Raw genomic sequence first — 15,728 nt, forward strand, 5'->3', positions numbered from 1 at the left:
GGCTGGCTTCAATTTCTTGGCCTGTGTGCTTGAGTAAGAGTGGGCAAAGGCTGCAAGTGTTGGAGAAAAATATTCATGAGCTCACACAGAACTGATTACACAGCATTTAATGTTTTATTAACAGACGCTTTTACAAGAGAGCTGTTCTCATGAGCCTGACATGAGCCCCATTTTTTATTTTTACTTCACCTTTCTCACCAGTGGTAATAAAGACAAACTTACCACTTCTTCATTTATAGGGCAGCTACAGCCTGCCCTATGTAGTGATTCCCTAGTTGGCTGCCTGTGCCATGACTAGAGGATGGCATAACTAGTGCCACAGGGATGGAGAGATTGTGAACTGCCAGGGCAGGGAAATTCCTTTCTCTGCAGGAGGAATACCTTTCTGTGACATTTCAGTGACTTGAGTTGACACTTAGCGTCACTTGTCACGGATACTGAAGGGGAGAGGTGTAGCACAATCAGCCAGGAACAAGAGTGGATATAATTCTGCTCAACAACCTGAGCAGAACACCCCTCATTACTGGGAAGGGTTATTTGTGCAAGCTGGGTGCTGAGCTGCACTTGGCAAAGCACTTTCCAATGTGCAGCAATGACCTGCTTTATTTTAAATATTTGCAGGCTTAGCTGTGTGCTTGGCCCAGCTGCTGTGTTAGTGCTGTTCCATCCTGTTTGTTAACTAAACACCAGCACTGATGGGACCAACTCCTCTCTTTAATGCTGCTCTTGACCTGCTGAGCAGAAAGTGAGAAACAGCAGGAGGTTCCCCTCTCCACAGCCCTGCTCAGTCCTTGGGCAGAGGAATGCCCACTGCCGTGTGCTTGCTGAGGTTCCTGGCCTCCTCCACCTGTGGAGGGCTGCAGTAATCCTGCAGGAAGATGGATGCCAGGTTACTGAGGCGTGTGTTGGCCGAGAGCGAGAAGCGGAGCATGCATTCCACCACAGGCAGCGCCGTGGTCTGTGCGCGCGACCGTGGTGTCGTCAGGAACATCAGTGTGGTCACAGCTGACACCACGGTCTCCTCGTTGGAGCTGGACAGGCAGTTGATGATGGGCTCCACCCCACTGGCCTCCAGGATGTACTCTTTGTTTGTTTTATCCAAGCACAGGTTGCAAAGACCACCTGGAACGGCAAGAGGAAAGTGTCTGAGGTGATGCAAATTCACAGGTCATCCTGTTTCTATCATCCAGATCTTCTGTATGGATGGAAAATTCTTAACAATTCCCTAGGCCATGTGTTTTTGATTGTTTCCAATGATTTTCCACCAGCACACTCCTCCTGCGTGTCATTAGAGGGCACTGTTACTGCTGCACATAACTGCTTCCATACAATGATTCCAGGAATGCTCACTCATCCCTAATGGAAGACACAAGCCAGCAGTTTATTGCAGGTGCTATAGAAAGCCAGAGAATGGAGGTAACAGAGTTAGTAGTCAAGAAGCACAGAATGTTTGAAACTTGAAACTTTGAGATGCAGACACAAACCTTAAAAATCAAATCCATTTAGTATCATCTCACAGAACCACTCACAGCATCTAGCCTTTTAGCTTATGTTCAGACCATGAAAAATCGTGGTAAGGCAGTTCCTCAAAAGATTTATTAAAACCGTGAAGTAAGTATTCTAGAAGACCAGTTGCCAATATCAGAATGGTTACATGGATCTGTACAATGTACCTAGCAAAATCTATGTATTAACGACTGCTTCTCTACAGGAGAGATTTCAGTAAAAAGTTCATCACGTAGTGTTTAGGGAAAAAAAAACCCAAAATCCTTTCCAGATAGTGTCTTCATTAAGCTCTGTAAGGACTTGGAAGACACACCTGCCTCTGACTTCTCTCCTATTCTGCACTAAACAAGGCTATATCAGCATAGTGTGGGTTTGTTTTTGGAGCCCTGTGTGAATTTGGGGCGGTTAACGACCAAACCGAGCGCGGGGCCCGGTGTCCCCCCTCAGGTGACAGCTAATGGTGCTCGGGGCAGCCCTTACCCATGGCAAACTCCACGAGGGTCTCGTTGTCCTCGGTAAGCATATCGAGGAACAGGTCCAGCACCTGGAGCTGCCGGAGATACTCATAGTTGCTAGGATCGTAGGCGAAGTTGGCTAGGTTCGCCAGCACCTGCTCCTTGGCCTCTGCAAGGGAAAAGGGTCGGGTGTGTGAGGAAACGCTCGACACGGAGAGGGTGAGCGAGCAGCGGCATTTGTTACCTGTGCTGTCCGTCACCTGGAACTCGGTGACGAGCGCCTGCAGGTACTCCAACCGACCCAGTTCCATCGGGGGACACCGCACCGGGCTGCCTGTTCCCCCCGACAGCGTCGGCTCAGGGACCAGGTGTACCGAGGAATGCAGACGACCCCAAACTGGCCGCCTCAGCGCAGCGGGAGAAACCCGCACGCTGCCATTTTGTGGGCGGGACAGGGTGGTGCCATCTCTCCTCAGGCGCAGCGGGAGCGGCCGCCATTTTGTGGGTGGGGGGGTAGGTCCACGCCTTTCAGGGGGAGATGTGGCGACTGCTCCGCGTCTCTCTCTCTCTCTCAATACGTCATATATAATTATATATTTTATATAAACATAAATGAGCCTGTGTCGAGGTGTTTGACTGTCTCATTATATAGAAGAGCTTTGCTGTTTAAACGCTTGGTTTTGCAAAGCAGCTAACCTTTTTCTCACTGATTACTTATCAAAGAATTTTCATCTCTGTGTTTGTTGTGCTATTCCATCCTGATGCTGTTGTCTTTGTGGTACTGCTGCTCCTGGATCAGTTCCAGTTTAAATAACGGGATTGGAATTCATGAAGCTGCGGGAGAAAAGGTAAAAACAGGGCACAATATGTGCACAGTGAGGGAAATTATCTGTGAAAAAAAATGAAACAAAGCTAAGGAGTGAACTAAAGAGCAGCAGGTGATTCCATCTTGGTTGTACAAAGGTTTGGGCACAGAGCAAAGCAATTCCCTTGTTTTGAAGTAACACAGCTCAGTGAAACCACCACAATTTTACGTGCTGCAAGAGGGTTCAATTGTGGTTCATGTTGTGTAAATATACAAGGTAAAGGTTAATATAGATCATAAACTGTGGGAGTGGACTCTGCAGAAATCTGTACTGCTTTTATTGAAGCAATTACATGCATGGCTGTTCTGTGGATAAGGCAAGGAACAGGCCGTGAGAATATGTTGTCTTTTATGTTATCTCAAATACAATTGATTTTCCTATCAAACTAATTAGTCATGGACTGATCCACATGGTACCAGTGACAAGGGTGGTGGGCTGATAACCCACACAGCTGAGGGCACTGAAATATCTGCCCATGGCTACATTAAATAGAAGGATGAGCAAAGAAGCTTCACTGAATGCAGTAATGCTAAATATTTTAACATTGTAATGGTGTAGGAAGATACAAAACATTTATTTCTACATGGTATAAAAGTTTAAGCCAGGCTAAATGATAACAACTTCAGCTCTTAGCATGATTATCAACTGAAGTCAATATGTATTTATGTATATGTCTAAATATATAAGTGTATTTTTATCTGCATATTTGAGTATATCTATCTGAAAATTATCAGCAAAGGTACTACAAACTGTGTCTATATTAGAATGTTTTGCTACTGTAGTAAGAAATCTCTTCTAATGTGTGCCTGTATAAGTGGTAAGTGTTGCTATACTTTAAAGCCTCATCTATCATTAAATAGAAGGTGAATGAGAAATGTGGGAAAGCAGGAGCAGAGAAAGCAAACACAGGGAGCTAGTCCATACAAACAGAGCACTGCTGGGATTGACTAATAAGGGGGGGGGAACTGTGTTTGAAAAGGAAAAATGCAATTACTTCTGTTTGTAAGAACTGCATTTACCCACCCAATATTGGCTGTATAGTTTAATGGTCTGAGTGCTCCAAGCACTGGCTGTTTGCCAGAGCAGTTCCCTGAGCAGGGGCTGGTCTAGCCAGGGTAGTCACAGCTCCAGGGGCTATTCTGGTGACTTCCATAGCACACCGAAGGCAGAATTCAGGAAATTTTAATTTCTAGTAGTTGTTTCTTTTCTTATATCTACTAGCTATGTCTGCAAACAGCAAGACAAGCTCTTAAATTAAGTGATTCTGCACTTCAGAGGTGTCTTAGAGTGTGTAAGATTGTCGTAACCTTTATTTGGGGTTTATTGCTACTAAATATAAATAATTAATATTAAACTTTCCCAAGTATTACCCTGGCAAAGAATCTTCGGCTTTTAAGGATCATAATCTTGCAATACTTCAGTGTGAATTTCCCAGTGTGAATGTTTCATTTCAGTGAGGAAAGGTGCTTCTAGCCAAAATGCTTATCTTGCAATAGTGAGAATATCTTCAATGATAAAGGGGGCCAGGGAGGGGCAAGAGGGGACATGGCTCAATTTTTGTGGCTCTGCTATTTCTCAGAGATTTGTAACCTGGCTGAGTTATTAGTGTTTGTCCCAAATAAAAGCCAGGGTTGTTTTACTGTCTGCAGGTGTTAAAGGAACTGCTTCAGTGAGGCTGTGGTTGCTTTGTGTAAAGGGCTGACCTTAAACTAATGAGGGGAACGTTTATCACTTTATTTTCCTTCTGGTCCCCAAGATTCCTAAGGATTGAGAGTTGCTGCACCTGTAGAGTCCCTCTGAGGGGGAATATTTATTATTCTGTAGCATGCTCAGGTCTCTCCTGTTATTCTTTGCCAAGCTCCTGCTCAAGGCAGCTTGGGTTGGAAGCACACATGGGAGAGGAGACCCGTGGAAAGGAGAGGAGGGGGATTGTTTTCTCTGTTACGGGAGCTAAGACATCATAGTCACCTGTGGAAACACAGCATAAAATGTTACTTCTTGTCTGCTGAGGATTTGCTTCAAACCTGTGGGTTGTGGATTACTTTTAAAGGGTCTGTGGAAAGTAACCAGAGGAGACAACCCTGTTTTCAGGCTTAAGTTCTATTAGAAAGGTTTCAGTCAGCAACTTGAGAAATGTTATAATAACAAGTTTGTGAATTGGTTGTTTTTCTTTCCAGAAACCTCTCTCTGCACCTGCAAATAAGTCCCAGTGACCCCAGTGATAAGTCTGGGAGTATCAAAAAGCACTTCTGAAAAGCACTCTCCTTGCCTTCCATTCTAAATTATGTTGCTGAATCAAGAAATGATCAAAACAGGTATCTTTGCCTTGGTGTAGGAGGAGCTGATCTCTGTGTCAGCTTCAGTTGGTGAAGATTTTTTTGTTTTGCCCTGTACATTTCCTTTTTTATGAAGCAGCCAAAGCAAAAGCATTACAGGTGGATCAACTGGCTCCATGCAGGAGGTGCCTTCCATTGCTCCTTCACCTAACCTTTGTTTTCTGTCAGAAATTTTGGTGGACTCTAGCTTACACCATATCTTGCCTGTTTTGTCCAGGACATTTGTAGCAGTAGGAGGATCTGGGGCCACATAACCTCATATTTCTGTAAGAAAACAGAAAGGGAATGTAGAAAGGTGAACAGAATTTAAAATTTAAGAATTACACACAGAGAAAATGGCAACCTGTTCAGCTGCTTAGCTGTTTATTTGCAATAGCTAGAAGAAATTTGGGACTTAATCCCTTTTTATTGTTTTTTTTTGTGAGAAAGCCCCTTCATTTTCCTAAGAATGTACAGAAGTTCTTTTGGTAAGCTGAGAAGCACCAGTCCCTGTTTACTTCATAGTTATGGACCATGTAAGCATTATATAAGTTAATAAACACATGTGATGAGAGATCAGATATGTATGTCTCCCCCTAACTATCTTATTTAAGGATAGGTTTGATCAGGAAATGCAAATCCTCCTGGGTCTGTAATCCCGGGACAGTATTGGAGAAGATACTGAGCTGTGGGAACAGGAACCTTCTGAAGGGCTGACACCCTTCTTGTGTAAAAGCTACCTGTTAAGCCATTGTAGTCTCTGAAGACCTTGGAGTCAGTTTTCAAATGGTTTCATCCAAAGTGTTTTTTTTTTTTTTTAATTGGTTTGTTTGTTTTGTCTGGGGAGCTCTAATGAAAGCTGTGGGTTTGTCACTAGGAACATGATAGGACAGTTCTCCAGATAAGCACTGCAGCTGAGTTATAACAGTTCTTAGACAGGCACTGCAGTTCCATTGAAAGCTGTTACTTCTTCCATCTCACTCCCATTTTGTGCTTCCATCTTTTTGATTGTTCTGATGTGTTGGGTTATCTTTATCTGCATGCTTCATGAACTGTTATCCATGTCTGTTGGATCAGGGATGACACAGAATATGAACAGTTTGCATCTTGAGCTGATGCTGCTGCAGCCATTGTCTGAGCAGAGACAAGCCTAAATCCTGGGAATATGGCAGAGAAAGCCACTTCCAGTCAAGGCTGTATGGATAGAAAGTCAGCAACACTGGCTTTTTTCAGTATGCTTTCCCCACAGATTTCTTTGTAAGTTCTGCTTCTGCTAATAAGAAATATAAGTTATGTTTGTACAAAGCTCTCTATAATGAGAATGCTGGTGTAATTAGGTTCAAAAGTCTAAGACTAAGGAGCTGAATTGATCTAAACAAAGAGGAACTACAGTTGCTTTGTATTTTGCCCTATAAAAGGATGCATATCCTTATTCTTAGGTCTGATATTACCCTCCCTGCCCAAAATGGGTTCCAGTTGATGCTGAAATGTGTTTACATGAGCCTGAATCCTCTTTTATGATATATTAAACTGCACTTGAGATATCAGTAGTTATACAAAGTAGGCCCTCCAAGGCACGGTGGGTTGTTTTTGGGGGTTTTTTTGAGGCTCTGGAGTTGAATTTTGAGGCTTTGAAACTGTCCTTGCATGAAGAACTCCTGTGTATGCTTCAGAGGAGAAAACAGTTGATCTTACTAGAGATTTGTCTGAGTTCTACAACCCATGCAGCTGCTTTTGTATAATATTCAGAGATGTGGAAAATAACACACTTCCTGTGGAAAGTGTTTGTCTTGCCATCCCCAACATGGGAAGCAAACAGGAAGCCTGTGCACCAAAATTGCATATTCAGTTGAGGCAACAGTATTTCTTTGTGAAGAACTACCCATTAGTATGTGTTGTCCAGCACTACCAACTGGAATGTGCTTGTGAAATTCCAGTGACTTCTTAAAGGTGGTGACTTAACCCAATTGAACTGTCCCAGCTTTTGTCTCCTAGCTCTGGCTCCCATGGCTGTTACCCCATGGTTTGCTTTAGGAGAGCTCAGATATCTTTGTGCTTCATCTCCTTGGCTGGTGCTGGATTCTGGGCTGCGCCTGTGGTCTCGATCACTGTCTTGGAGTCTGACAAGGCCCTGTGGAGTGCAAGTGCAAAAGAAAGACGACAGTAGTGGAAAGCAGACTGGTTTTTTTTCTGATCTGCCATCAGTGTTGGGCCGTGTGCTGCTTTGTACAGACCACTTCATGGTGTCACTCTTTTTCCCCCTTCTTTATTTTCATATGCTTGTGATGTACTCAACTGCTGGAGGGGATTGACTTTCAGCCTTTGGTTCTGTTGACGTTTCACTGTATTGGTATCTGGAGGGATTGTCCAAATGTGCTTTGGAAGCCTCTCTCAATTTGTTTTTTTTTTCCAGAGCACAGAAGCTGAGCCCCATAAATAATGCAGCTGATATCAGGAAGAAGCTGGAATTGTAGAAGACATAGTGGAAATCACTGGTTATGTCTACCAGGAGACCTGAAATAGAAGTCATAGCTTAGCCAAAGAGAAGAGGCACACTAAAGGCATTCATTTACATGAATGTTAAACCTGAATCATTCAGCAAACTGCCATATACAAAAGAGAAGCATTCTCTGATGAGTTAAGTTCTCTTCTTTGGATTCTAGTAGTTGTTTAGTTTTTTATTTGTAGTCAGAAGTCAGGTGATACTTCTAGAAATACTAGAAAGTATTTCTCAATACACAGAGAAATCAGGAAAGAAATGAAATTGTAATTTTCCCCAACCTGCTGCTTCATTTTGTTTGCTCAGCAGAGGACCCTTGTGCCACTGCCACTCAGTGGCTTTTGAAATGAGTAACCCTATTAGATCCTAGGGCAGAAAATAGAACAACTAGATGGAGAAATAGTTCAGAAATTTACATAGTAAGGTCTTTAAACTGAACATTTGTCTCTAATCCTGTTTAATGAAGGATAAGGAAATTCACAGCACAGCAAGATTATTACTAGCATTAAGTGACCTCAATATAAACCATTTAGAAATGTGATATATCAAGGGAGTAATTTATCACTAATATTAGACATGGAAAAGTGATACTTAGGCCAAATACATGATGCTTTCCATAGGCTGCTTATCAATGTGGTAGTACTGGAATAATGTTTATTTGCTTGTATTTTTCAATCAAGATTGGTGATGTTTCTGTCCATGGTGTACTTTTCTGTATCAGATTTTAGGACTACAATTAGAAATGGAGCTACTTTTACTGTGCTTTTTTTTGCCCATCTGCTGCTCCTGTCAGAGATGACCAAGAAGGGACCTTTTTTGCTCTTTGAGAAAAGTGATTGACACGCTAATGCCAGGGAGTACCATGAAATACACTGCATGTTACCACCACATTATCGAACCAGACATAATTTTCCTGCTGAGTAGCCACAATTCATTGTCTGGAGAAGAGAACTAAAGCCTGAACTGAGGTTGACATGTTCGGGTTGACATTTGTTGTTTGTTGGTCTTTTGAATTTACTGCAGGAGCAGGTGTGTCTTGGACAGGTCACTTAGTGGCATTTGGAGTGAACTGTGAATAATTTATTGGACTGAGAGTCATAACTAGCTCTTTCTTGTCTCCAGAGAAAAATTAATATGCTCCAGAACTTGGAAAGAAGACTGAACAGAAGCTTTTACTATGGGTCTTTTGAATAATGTAGGACTGGTAATTTAATGGGCTGTTCACAATTTCCTGAGACTTCATGGATAAAACAATGCAAACTAGTAAAAAGGTGAAAAAGTTCATAGTTATTCCTGTCAGCCTCTTGCCACTGGAAAAAAGCTGTCATTGCTCCCATATGTATCAGACCACTTACCAAGTGAATAGTTTTTTCAGTGTGCTTTTGATGCAGCTGTAGAAATTACTTTTCAGCTGTCAGCAGAGGCTGATGATTCCTTTCCAACCCTACCTTTTACACTGCTCCCTTTGCATAACTCACCTACACCATGGGTCTGGAAACTCCATAATTCCTCTTCTTGATGCTCCCAAACACTTGTCACCAGTTTCCAAACCACCACCTTTCCCCCAGCCAGCTTTCATAGCCTCTCTCACCTGTGAGTGGGAGCCCGATGAGGAGGGTGATGCTCTCTAGGATGGTGAAGAGCCCTAGAGCACTGGAGAACCTGTCCATCTCTACCACGTCCATCAGCACCTGGAAAGTGAGTGCCCCAACACCACTCATGGCTATGCTGAGGATGATGCAGTAGAGGATGAGCACACTGAACTCAGCTGAAATGACACAGATGAAATTGCTGAGCCCGCAGAGAAGCACGGCCAGGCTGAACAGGTAGATGCGTCTTCCTGTGAAGACTCTGTGTCCTGAGAGGAGCCCAGTGAAAGGGCGGATGAAGATGTTGATGAACCCAATGATGGAGATGAGGAGGGCTGCCTTGCGTTCCTCCACCCCATTGTGGGTAGCATAAGGCACAAGGTAGACATGGGGTAAGGCAAACCCCATCATCATCCAGGTTACTCCAATAGTGTAAATCTGGTAACCTTTGTTTTGACAGAAGATGTCAAAAGCCAGGTACTTCTGCAGCATCTGGAAGCATTTTGTCCTTTTGGTGTGCTGCTGGAGTGTGGGGTGGTGAGGAGATGCTCCATTGGACAGCTGTGCCTCTTCTGCTCTGCTCCCTGGCTGCTCTTTGGGCTTGGCAGATTGTGGAAGTGACCCTGATGCCAGCTGAATGGGTCTCATGATGGCTCCACAAACACAGCAGTTCAGTAGTACTCCTCCAAAGATGAGGAAGGTGTTTCTCCAACCCATCTCATCCAGCAAGTATTGAGACAGCAGCGGCCACAGTGTGAAACCGAGGGAGACACCGGTGGAGGCCACAGCATTGGCCAGTGTTCGCCACCTTACAAAGTAGTAGCCCAGCACAGTCACTCCTGCCTGGAAGCTGAAACATGATCCCAGACCTAAAGATGAAAATAAATGACCCTTTTTGTTGTCTTAAAGGGTGAAAAGAGCCCAAATTCAGGGTGTACCCACAGATTACTTCATCTGCCATTGAAGCATTTCTGACCCACCAGGCCACACAGCCCCCAGGGATTGATTAATACTCAGAAACTCGACACCAGGGATGAAAAATGATGTTGTGTGTAAATAAAACAATTTGTCTTGGGTATAGTAAATATACTGATCTAAACTGACGTTTTTCTGGGACACGGTGCAATTCCTAAAGTTGCTATGGAGTTGTTCTTTAAAAGCTTGGGTTTTATACCACATGCAACGAGCAGTGCTGCTCTCCTGATGCTTTCATCAGGGCTCAGGGAGTTGCTTATTTTTTTCTCTATGCAGTGGCCACTGCTTAACTTGCAAGATCCAGCTGGAATGGTTCCAGAGTAAGGAATTAATTTCTCTGTGTTATTAAAAACCAAGAGTTGAACATCAGTTACATAGGAGAAATATTTGGAAAGAAAAGTTCCCATCTGTTATTTCTGTTCAAAACCAACAGGGTCTTTTGTTAGAAAAAGATGTCTCCATTCTCCCCCAGTTTGGAAGTGGTGAATTAAAAGCTCAGGGAACCTGAGAAGGACATTATCCCAACACATTATGTTCCAAGATTGGAAAAACAACAAAAACCCTCCCTTCTTGAAAGACAAAAGGCTGAGAAGCTACTAAAAAGAACAGACATCCTTTTTCTCCATTTAACCCTCTGGAGACCTGTAGATTTTTCCAGAGAGAAGAAGCACTTCCCAGCAAGCTCGAGTAGGGGAGGTGTGTGCTAAAGGGGTGTGGAGGCCAAGTCTAGTGGCTGTAGGATTTCTGCTGTGCTGGGAGGCTGTTGAGTTCTCCTATTTCACAGATGAGTGGAAAAATGTGACCACTTAGTCAGGGCTCTCCCATTTCCCATCTCCAGCACAGCAGCTGAGATTCCCTGCTCTCTAGTACGTACCAGTGATGAGGCCTGCTGTGAGGTACAGCTGGCTGATGGACTTGCAGAAGGAGCTGGACACCATTCCCAGCCCACTGAGCAGCCCACCCAGCATCACTGCAAACCTGCAGCCAAACCGTTTCACCAGGATGCTGCAGAGGGGCCCTGGAAGTAGAGAAGGAAAAGGGAAGCAGTTAGGGAGAAAGGAAGTATTTTGTACCATCTGGATTGCTAAAATTAACAAATGATGTAGTCTAGAGACACTGAAGGTTTTCCAGGCAGCTTAATGTAGTGGGGGAGACAGGAAGAGAAAATATATTCTGTGATCCTCCCAAGTGCTTGGCCAGCTTGTTGGTTGAGGTGAAGTCTGTGATTTGCTGGGATTTTGACCATCAAGTAGGATGTGATGGATTTTCATTAAAATCCCTAGAAATGGACTTCTGGTGAATTCCATGAGATTATGATAAATTACTTTTTTGTTTATGACATTTAATATCATTCATTTTGGGGCAGGGAAAGATTAGTTCACACCTGCAGCCCACCAGTGGGAAGGTGCTTCTCTCTGCATGCTCTGGGAGAAGAAAATCTGAAGGTAGAGTTTCTTTTCCTGTTCCCTCGAGGATCCTCAAGGTTTACCGGGTTTTATTAACTTTTTTTCCAAATTCTGAACACTCAAGGTTATGGAAGCAAATGCAAAATGACTGTAAGCTGCAGAATTAGGAGTCAGTCAGTGTAGGGAATATAACCTGTGGCATATTTGTGACCTAAATCAACATCTGGTTTGAAATAAAATCCACACAGTCAAGTGAACAGTGGAACATTATTAAAATTAGGAGTGCAGCTGTCTGTATTTTGATCTGCTTGGGAGATTTTCACCTCAGACTTCACTGGCCTTTGAAAAAGTGTCCAGCAAATGTGACTGGATTCTTTTTCCTCCTGCTGAAGACATTAAGGATGGTACTACTGTTAAACTAGATTTATGCAAAGAAGGCATAAATTGAACACTGTAAAATAATGAGATTTGCTCTAAAAACCATAAGGGTTTTTCATTATTAGTTCCTGGTTACTTGTTGTCTGGGTTTCAAATGTTATTTCTCACTTGCCTGGGGCTTTTGTGCTTTCTTTTGCAAGAATAATATCAATAAAAATGCTGCATTTGTATGAGTTAGTGCAGACTGTTCTGTGTGCATGGATATCTAGGAGCAGGAACCTGTAAAAGCCTGAAATCTCCTTTTGCAGACAGATGCAGGACTCTAGGTCTCTCAAATTATCTTATAACAAAATAATCATTAATGGCTTTTACCTAGGAACGTAGCACCAATAATGGGGTATGTTTGGCTGAGTTGTGAGCTACTGTTTGCCCTGTGCCCTTCCCCATTTCCTTCCATAGCTCTCCTGCATGGAACCTTCTCCCAGTACTGGCTGCTGCTCTGAGAACAGGCTGCTCTGCCCATTTCCCTTCCTCTTCCAATTTTTGCAACATATAATTTTTTCCCCCTTAATTAAAAAGAATAAAAGTGAAGAAAAGAGAGTGGCACCTTTAAGAGATACTGGTGACAGCAGCATGCAATTTTGAGAAATATTTAAGTGCTGAAATGTAATTGGAAAACCTGAATCAAGTAAAGCCTGGCCCCCTTCAAAGGAGGTCAGAAGTTGCAGCAAAAGCTATATGTGCTTGGCCTGAGAGGGAAGCTTTGATCTCTGTTTATTTTGGGGTTTTTTTCTTCTGTTTTTTGTTACTGCTGCCTTCTGCTACTGGGGGAAAGAATAAGCCTTCCTGTGCTGTAACACCCTGCAACAGGAGACATAACTAGCAAGCAAAGTACAACGCTCTGGCTGTGCCCTGACAAATTCTATTGTGAATATCAACACAAGGTTATTCTTTCCTTATCTAATTTATAACTTTTGGATCCATCTATTGGCTGTCTTTGTATTACCTTTTATGTGGTTCTAGCCTCCTATACAACAATTACTTCATTAAAAATCACAGGATAATTGACATTCTTGTGGATACTGCTAGAGTTGTCCTTCCTGGACATGCTGAGACCAAGCTGCTTCTGAGACCGTTTCCCAGAGCCAGCAGGTCCCAGTTGGATCCTTCCCACTAATCACAGAAGGATCACAGGGGCTGGAAAGCAGGATTGGGAATGCCCAACAGCTTCCAAATTCCAAGCCCCGAGGATACTGCTTTATTTCTGCTGTCTCTCAGTGGTGATTCCTCCCCTTGTCACTTCCCTTGATATCTCTTTCCATCTGCATCTTGATATTCTGGACCCAGCTGTTTCTGCTAAGGTGCAAACTCTCAATTCCATGCAGGTGGCTGCCAGCCACATCCTGCATGGTACAGACTGAACCTGCCATAGCCTTCACGTCAGTGTGACTCAGGGCTCTGGGGTTGTTTTTTTGCTTTATAATGTAGTATCAACTTTCACTAGCATTGGAAGGGAGCAGGAATGAACACAGGGAGAAGCTTGGATACATGGACAACACTGTTGCCCGGTAGGGTTTGTTGCCTGGTGGGGTTTGGGTTGTCTGTTTGTCAAATAAGCACAGGATTTGTATGGGTCACAAAGCACAGACCACTCATTGGGAAGTCCTTGAGCTGCTGGAGATTTGGTTTTCTCTCTGCAGAAAGAGAAAAGAATCCCCACATCTGTGTGTGGAATCTGGGACCACTGCCCTGTGCTGCTCCCATATTTTTTTTGAGGGAAAACCAGTGATTCACTCCACTATCCACAGAGCACAATGCTCCTTCCACCTCTACAGCTGGAGGGTGCTGCCTGACCCACATTCTGCACTGATCCAGCCCTGCTCACATCCACCCTGATGCCTGTGTAGGTGTGTGCGCCATGCCACCGCCCAAGGAGCTGCTCTTAAGGCTTTGCCTCAGCTGGCAGCACTGAGGAGCCCAGCTTTTGGCATCTCTTCAGCCACAAAGAACAGAGCTGTCATGTGGCACTTGGAAGGAGATGCGCTCTCGTGGACAAAATGAACCAAGAAAGCACCAGAGCTCCAGCACTTTGTGCTGGCTTATTCAAAGAGCTTCTGTGAGAAATAACTATGGTCTTGGTGATTGGGAAAAACTGGGCTGAGAAAGGGATTCACCTTCTTTGACCAAGGGTCTTGGCTGACTCTGAGAGTGACAAAAGGGAGCATGGAATCTGTGTACATTTAGCTTTGGACTGTGGGATCCAAGTGGCTTGGAAATGCTGTGTACTGCCAAACATCCAGTCCCTTCCACCACCTGCCTTAATGAAATGCTGAAAGTATCCTCATTACATCCTCCCACCAACAGCACAAGACAGGATGTGGAGGAGACCATTACCTGCCATCACTCACCTCCTCCGTGCAGCACAGCCACCATGATGGACGGGAACCATGACGTCTCACTGTAGCTGGCCTGGAACTCGTGCTGGAGATCCGTGAAGAAGACACCAATGCAGCAGGGGAAGCCCAGTGTCAGCCCCTGCAGCACCACTGCAGCCAGCAGGACCATCCATGCCCATCCCTGGTCCTGGGGCTTGGCAGCGCCGCGTCCTGCTGCTTCTCCTTGGGACATGATAGCTCTGTTCTCCTCTAAGCCAGCCTGCTGGGGAAGGGAGTGCATCGACCATGCAATCCTCAGCCCAGCAAACAGGCCTTCAGGGAAGAGCTGACGGTGTTCCTGAGGCTCAGAGCACCGGTGAGTCCCACACCTTTCCCAGCTGACACTCTTGACTTCTTGCTCTGCATTTCTTCCAGCACCTCCCTTCCTTCTCACTACAGGATCCTGGCACCAGATTGTTTAAGAAACCACTGCCTTCTCCTTTTATATTTCACAAGACTGTGACCACAGCTAGGTAGAGGACAAGACCACACCTCCTCTGAGGTATGAATTGGCTTTACCTAGTTCCGCCCTTATTTTCCCTTTCACCTGCTTTCATCATATGGAGTCCCCTTGCTGGCAATTGCTAAGGTCACTCAGTCCCCATGACGAGGAGGAAAAACTGCAAATGCCAAGTAAAATAGAAACCTATAAAGGTTGTGTGTCACGGCAGAGCTCAGTGTGAACCTCTCAGGAAAACTACACCTACGTAGAAAGTACTGGTGTTGAAAAAACATTTTAAAAGCCATTAATTAATTAGAATCCAGTGCTTTGCCTCTCTAGATCTGGAGCTGCTTCTGAGAGATCCCAGTTTGGATTTCTCTGAGACTGACAGAAACATATAGCACTAGCATTCCGTATCCTCTCCACATGAATAAACATGCATAAAATAATAATCTCTGGCAGCTGGATGAGCTCAGAAAAAGTGCCCATAAGGTCACTGCACAGCACAATATTTACTTAGCACTCAAGTAGTGTTCTTTCCCTAAAACAACAGCTGCATTGAGGTTTTGTGTCCAGCTTTAGAGATGAATAATAGTTTGATTTTGCTCATTATTTCAAATATGCCATGGTGACAGAAAGTTAGTTTCATACCTCAGGCTGAGACCAGAATGTGTCAAACGAAAGGCAGTGCCGCGTGGCTGCGGCTCATCCCCTCTTTCCGCAGCCCGGTCAGCTCATGGCCCACGGTCAGACCCTTCTGCTTCAGTAGCAACTACAGGCTTTGATGAAGTCTTTTGCAATATTAACCTAGGCATCATTTCTGTAAACAGGGCTCTTATGCTGGCTGGCTCACAGCCAGAA

General features: G+C 44.2%; 2 protein-coding genes and 2 long non-coding RNA genes across 5 annotated transcripts; 2 read left to right on the forward strand and 2 right to left on the reverse strand.

The window, feature by feature from the left end:
• Positions 1 to 92: 92 nt before the first annotated feature.
• ARMC7 (armadillo repeat containing 7) lies at positions 93 to 2,444 on the reverse strand. The gene is made up of 3 exons (XM_053994403.1): positions 2,206 to 2,444; positions 1,987 to 2,130; positions 93 to 1,122 (listed from the first exon to the last, which is right to left on the reverse strand). The coding sequence occupies exons 1-3, from the start codon at positions 2,270 to 2,272 to the stop codon at positions 785 to 787; spliced, it is 549 nt and encodes a 182-aa protein (XP_053850378.1). The 5' UTR covers positions 2,273 to 2,444; the 3' UTR covers positions 93 to 784.
• LOC128816630 (uncharacterized) lies at positions 1,932 to 7,720 on the forward strand. The gene is made up of 3 exons (XR_008439973.1): positions 1,932 to 2,021; positions 2,761 to 2,809; positions 7,556 to 7,720. It is a non-coding gene; the product is annotated as an uncharacterized LOC128816630 (long non-coding RNA).
• On the reverse strand, positions 5,510 to 15,616 carry SLC16A5 (solute carrier family 16 member 5). 2 transcript variants are annotated; one of them, XM_053994400.1, is made up of 4 exons: positions 14,399 to 14,832; positions 11,081 to 11,224; positions 9,234 to 10,100; positions 5,510 to 7,656 (listed from the first exon to the last, which is right to left on the reverse strand). In XM_053994400.1, the coding sequence occupies exons 1-4, from the start codon at positions 14,664 to 14,666 to the stop codon at positions 7,415 to 7,417; spliced, it is 1,521 nt and encodes a 506-aa protein (XP_053850375.1). In that variant the 5' UTR covers positions 14,667 to 14,832; the 3' UTR covers positions 5,510 to 7,414. The 2 variants fall into 2 exon arrangements, with proteins under 2 accessions (XP_053850375.1, XP_053850374.1); XM_053994399.1 differs by lacking the exon at positions 5,510 to 7,656 and adding an exon at positions 15,519 to 15,616 and having other exon boundaries at positions 8,897 to 10,100; positions 14,399 to 14,648.
• LOC128816631 (uncharacterized) lies at positions 14,668 to 15,079 on the forward strand. Its single transcript, XR_008439974.1, has 2 exons — positions 14,668 to 14,741; positions 14,825 to 15,079. It is a non-coding gene; the product is annotated as an uncharacterized LOC128816631 (long non-coding RNA).
• Positions 15,617 to 15,728: the final 112 nt, after the last annotated feature.

This window comes from Vidua macroura, chromosome 19 (genome assembly GCF_024509145.1).
Source record: "Vidua macroura isolate BioBank_ID:100142 chromosome 19, ASM2450914v1, whole genome shotgun sequence".
Classification (NCBI taxonomy): domain Eukaryota; kingdom Metazoa; phylum Chordata; class Aves; order Passeriformes; family Viduidae; genus Vidua; species Vidua macroura.

Bases quoted from the DNA above. Each gene is read 5' to 3' on its own strand.
- ARMC7 (XM_053994403.1), bottom strand. From the start codon at position 2,272: ATGGAACTGGGTCGGTTGGAGTACCTGCAGGCGCTCGTCACCGAGTTC. The intron at 2,131-2,205 runs GTAACAAATGCC...TTTCCCTTGCAG, and splicing joins CCAGGTGACGGACAGCACAG to AGGCCAAGGAGCAGGTGCTG. The intron at 1,123-1,986 runs GTAAGGGCTGCC...TTGCCGTTCCAG, and splicing joins CCTCGTGGAGTTTGCCATGG to GTGGTCTTTGCAACCTGTGC.
- SLC16A5 (XM_053994400.1), bottom strand. From the start codon at position 14,666: ATGCACTCCCTTCCCCAGCAGGCTGGCTTAGAGGAGAACAGAGCTATC. The intron at 11,225-14,398 runs GTGAGTGATGGC...CTCTACTTCCAG, and splicing joins GGCTGTGCTGCACGGAGGAG to GGCCCCTCTGCAGCATCCTG. The intron at 7,657-9,233 runs GTGAGAGAGGCT...CTTCTATTTCAG, and splicing joins CATCGGGCTCCCACTCACAG to GTCTCCTGGTAGACATAACC.